Source organism: Trachymyrmex septentrionalis, unplaced genomic scaffold (genome assembly GCF_001594115.1).
Source record: "Trachymyrmex septentrionalis isolate Tsep2-gDNA-1 unplaced genomic scaffold, Tsep1.0 scaffold679, whole genome shotgun sequence".
NCBI classification, from domain to species: domain Eukaryota; kingdom Metazoa; phylum Arthropoda; class Insecta; order Hymenoptera; family Formicidae; genus Trachymyrmex; species Trachymyrmex septentrionalis.
In genome coordinates this window covers 74,782-79,710 of record NW_017305861.1, presented here as the reverse complement: position 1 = coordinate 79,710, position 4,929 = coordinate 74,782, and the positions used below count along the sequence as shown (strand labels likewise).

Below are 4,929 nucleotides of genomic sequence, written 5' to 3'. Positions count from 1 at the left end.
GTCAGATATTTCACACTTGGTACGGTTTGGAATGATTTCTCACAACTGTTCGACAAAATGCGAGCAATAACTAGACCAGCAAATCTTGTCAGAAACTCTGATTATTCTCACGCACTTAAGTTTCTCGTGGTACGCGTATACCGATCACGGTAAGTGACAGAAAACCGGCAATACGCGACGACAAATCGGTTCGTTCGCACTTAATTCGAGAAGATGTGTTGAGAATGAGTATCGATTATGTGATCTTTATCGATCGGAATCGGGCAGCGAACTGAATATTCGCACACGCAGCATGTGCGTGATAGTCAGCTTTTCGGGATTTGCGGACGTCGCGTGCCATTTGAGACAGACAGCGTGATTAGAACAGGAACGAGATATGTTCGTGTTTTGACGGCTCGGTGTCGATGAGCTATTTACTTGCCTCGAGAATACATGAAAATTAACGATAATTCCGGAACAGAATTGAACAACAAATTTTATTTCGCCAAAGACGCGGAAATTACAATTCCCGAGGATTCAAAGTGCGAGATATAAATGAATGTTTGAAACGCGCGATTTTACGAAAACACTGCGACGCGCTTGAAAACGTTGACGTAGTGCGTGGTAATAATAACAATAATGACCCTGATGATGATAATGATGAGGGTGGAGAATATCCGATTATGCTCCGCGCAAACTACAACACGATGAGATGCGAGATTAGATATGCATACAAAATAAACTTTGGCAAGCCCAACAGCATTGGATCGCAGCTAAAATTCTCGTCGAAGCATATATTGCGGCGACGAAGATGGCACGAATCGGACGTATCGATCAATATAATGAATGTAAACGTTATCCGCATAGGGTGTAACGTGACTGCGGGCAAAAGCGTGCACACAATACATAAATTTTTGCCGAGCGTGCCGCCAGGATGTAAGATATCGGAGAGGCCAGATCATTTACCTGATTTACTCGATCATCGCACGGAGCATTAGGGATCTAACGGACGATTGCTCGATTTTCAAAGAAGAGATCACCGTTAGATTGCACGTACGACGACGATAACGTGAGCGTGAGATGCTTGTGCTGAACGAACCGCACGCAGAAAGCTAACGCATTCTTTACAAAGCCAGTGACGTCACAGTTCGATAACACTTGCTCATCGAGAAGAAGAAGAAGCTCAGCGCAAATGTTACATTTTTAAAGTCTTTGGGATTCGTGGTGCGCAATATTTGAAATGACTGATGTCCTAAACATTAAAGACGATCTTCGACGATCGCATCATCAAGATTGGGACTCACTCACGTATAACCTGTTTGCCAACACAACGGTTGGGTATAGCAACGAGATAAGAATACCCATACAGCAACAGGATTTGTACACACTGCCGTACGAAAGCTTTCTATACGTCGAGAGAAAACTGACGAAGAACAAAGTGGTTTAGGGCTTACGTGTCATTGGGAAATAATTGTGTCGCGTTCATATTTGATGAGATTCGATATGAACTTAACGGTGTGGAGACCGTAATAGAAATGTGGGCATAAATAGCACGCTCAAAAACTAACAGTGTCATCCGACAGAAGCGTGATTCTGTGAAATGCCGGCTAGGATGCGCAGACTACTGCAACCGGATACTTTAATTTCTGTGTACCGCTCTACGTACTGCTGAGATTTTGCGAAGATTACAAACACGCGTGATGATCAACGCTTGTGACAAGTTGATTTTAATACGAGCGCGCAACGATAACAATTGTCTGATGGGAGATTCGGCGACAAAGCCAACGCTCGAATTATTCAAAGTACAGTGGCGAATACTGCACGTGTTATTGAGCAAGATAAATAAGCTGTCGATGCTGCGCGCTTTGGAGAGCGGACGATATCTGAGCATGGCTTTTCACTCGTGGGATCTGTACAAGTTTCCGCTCTTGCAGAGCACAACCAAGCATTCATGGGACACCAAGACGGCTACTCAGCTTGAGAAGCCGCTCATTTTCGCTATGCAAACAGGTCGAAAAAACGTCATGTCAAAAAACTACCTGAATTCGAAATGTTATCCGTACGATGACTTGAATCTGGATTTTGATAAAAACAGATGTGCGATTCTATACGACTTGTATGTGTATTTCTGCAAGGATTACTACGTATACGAGTATCTCGAGCCGAGTCTCATCTTTACAACTTTTTTACGTAATGGCCCGTTCGTTATCATCGATTGTTCTTGACAGAACAAATCGGTCAAGAGTGGCACCGTGGACATGTGATTAGATTTTGAATGTAAGGAGAACGTGCCTGCAAATACAACAGCCTATTGTCTCATCATGTACGATCGCGTGGTTCAGTATAATCCATTGACCAACGTTGTGCGCAAAATCATCTAAGTGCACCTCCGATATGGTATCTATCGGTAAATCTACGATACACCGCAATCGACCGCAGTCTTTTCGACAACATGCTCGTGTTAACGTTCATGGATCTGCAAGGATTCATTGTTAACAAAAAATTTATCATGAAGGAAGTGACGGTGCTGAAACAAGAGACCGTTCTCAAGCTTATATTTTTACGAGTTGAAATTTTTGACAAAATTTGACAGGTCTTGCACTTCCTGATTGAGTGCTTATCATCATGGATTGCGATGATAGGACGGGATGGTCCCGTACAACGAGGCGAAACGCCTGATCACGGCGTCTGTATTTGAAGATGATGCTATAGTGTACGTTAAGGGACGTGAGAAACAAACGTGGTTGTGGCACTTACTTCTGAGCGATGAGCGAGAACGCATGTACGATGGGGGACCCATAAGTTCCGGGAATTACGCTGTGGTGGGGAGGGAGAGTGGGGGAACCTATTGTTTGACCACATGTCCGTTAGTGTCACGCCACCTGCGTCAGTGTGCGAAGTTGTGTCGCTGTGAGTGCATCGGTTCGCCTGTGAGATTTTTTTTAGTAAAACAACTTTTTACATTTCGGCGAAAACGTAATGGCAGATTGTCGAGAACAACGCGCGGCTGTGAAATTTTGTTTCCTGTTGGGGAAATCGGCCGCGGAAACTATCGTAATGCTTAAGACTGCTTATGGGGATGCTGCCTTAAGTAAAACCAGAGTTTACGATTGGTTTTCACGTTTTAAAAATGGAGAAATGTCTATTGAAGACCAATTTCGTTCAGGACGCCCCTCAACGTCAAGAACTGATGAAAACCTCGACAAAATCAATGCCCTTGTTCGTGAAGACCGTCGCCGAACCATTGATCAACTCTGTGAGATGTCGGGAATTTCATGGAGTTCAATTCAGAGAATTTTATCCGAAGATTTGCACATGAGAAGGGTTGCAGCCAAATTCGTCCCGCGACTTCTCACAGACGAGCAAAGGGAGCGTCGACTTCAGGCATGTTTTGAGCTTCAAAATCAGCTCGAAGAGGACCCTGAATTTTTTTCCAAGGTGATTACTGGTGATGAATCGTGGTGCTATGGATACGATCCCGAAACAAAGCAGCAATCAAGCCAGTGGAAGACAGCTGGCTCTCCTCGTCCCAAAAAAGCTCGCCAAGTGAAGTCAAACATCAAGACAATGCTCATTTGTTTCTTCGATTGCAGAGGTGTTGTGCACGCGGAGTTCGTTCCCCCGGGTCAAACTGTCAACCAGAAGTTCTACTTGGAGGTTTTGAAAAGATTGAGGGAGAGTATCCGGAAGAAAAGGGCAGATCTTTGGCGCACAGGCGACTGGTTCTTCCATCATGACAACGCGCCGGCCCACACCGCCCTTTCCGTGAAGCAATTTTTGACCAAAAACGCCATGACACCAATTGTCCACCCCCCATACTCACCGGATCTAGCCCCCTGTGACTTCTTTTTGTTCCCCAAATTCAAAAGGAATATGAAAGGAAAGCGTTTTGCCACTGTGGAGGAGGTGAAACAAAAATCGCTGGAAGGCTTAAAGGACATCCCGATGAGTGAATTTAAAAACTGTTTTGAACAATGGAAGAATCGTTTGGAGAAGTGCGTTGTGGTCAATGGCGAATACTTTGAAGGTGATTAAAATTTGGTGTTAAAATATTGAGAAATAAAGAAGTTATGACGAAATTCCCGTTTTTTTTGGGTCCCCCCTCGTATATCGAGACCTTGGATGCAGTTTAGAAGAAGACGTGGAATCTTTAACTAATCTGGATGTTGCTAATATTAGGTTAAGTAAAAAGTCATCGCGTATTTTTTAGCTCAAAGTTGTATATACAATATCTTCGTCAATAATGAATGAAATTCAAATTTAAAAAAAGGGTTTTAAAGCTTGAAATCTCTACTTTTAAAAGCTTATCACATTTTTTAAGTTTATATGAGTTTGATAATTTTTACATACCAAAAACTACGAGCTGAAAAAGACGAAAAATTTTCTTCTCACTTTGTGGATTTGTAACGTGTCCAAAACGAATTTGAGAAAATTTTCGATTACCTATCGTGAAAGCTTGATACTTTCCTTACAAAATCGTTTTTTTTAAATATTCCTACGACTTTTGATTACTGAGTTATCGCGGATTAAATAAAAGAATTATTTTGACTTTAATTGCTCATAACTCCATTAAAAATTGTCGTATCGTATAATTTAAAAAAGAGATTTTTAAAGCTGAAACTTTACTCTATCAAGATATATTTATATTGTTGGTAAGAAAGTAATTGCGGTTTTTACTGATAAATGTCTTTAAAAAAAACGCGATGACTTTTTACTTAACCTAATACTATGCGATGTGGACAACATATTAAAAATTGCCCGTTACAAAATGTTTTGAAAATATATAACTGGTGGTTGCAAAAGAATTTTTTAAATAAAAATACGTTAACATGTTTATTATGTATTTCTTTTTCTCTTCCTTTGTAATACATGTACTCGTATGTATAAACGTATGAATGTGTATGTATGTACATAGGTATGTATGAACGTATATATATATATATATATATA

General features: G+C 41.3%; 2 protein-coding genes across 2 annotated transcripts; both read left to right on the top strand.

Moving 5' to 3' along the window:
• Positions 1 to 1,679: 1,679 nt before the first annotated feature.
• On the top strand, positions 1,680 to 2,204 carry LOC108753263. The gene has a single exon (XM_018494708.1). The coding sequence runs from the start codon at positions 1,680 to 1,682 to the stop codon at positions 2,202 to 2,204; it is 525 nt and encodes a 174-aa protein (XP_018350210.1).
• Positions 2,205 to 2,773: 569 nt separating this feature from the next.
• Positions 2,774 to 3,881, top strand: LOC108753266 (putative uncharacterized protein FLJ37770). The gene is made up of 2 exons (XM_018494711.1): positions 2,774 to 3,417; positions 3,573 to 3,881. Exons 1-2 carry the CDS (start codon positions 2,959 to 2,961, stop codon positions 3,714 to 3,716), a joined length of 603 nt encoding a protein of 200 aa, XP_018350213.1. The 5' UTR covers positions 2,774 to 2,958; the 3' UTR covers positions 3,717 to 3,881.
• Positions 3,882 to 4,929: the final 1,048 nt, after the last annotated feature.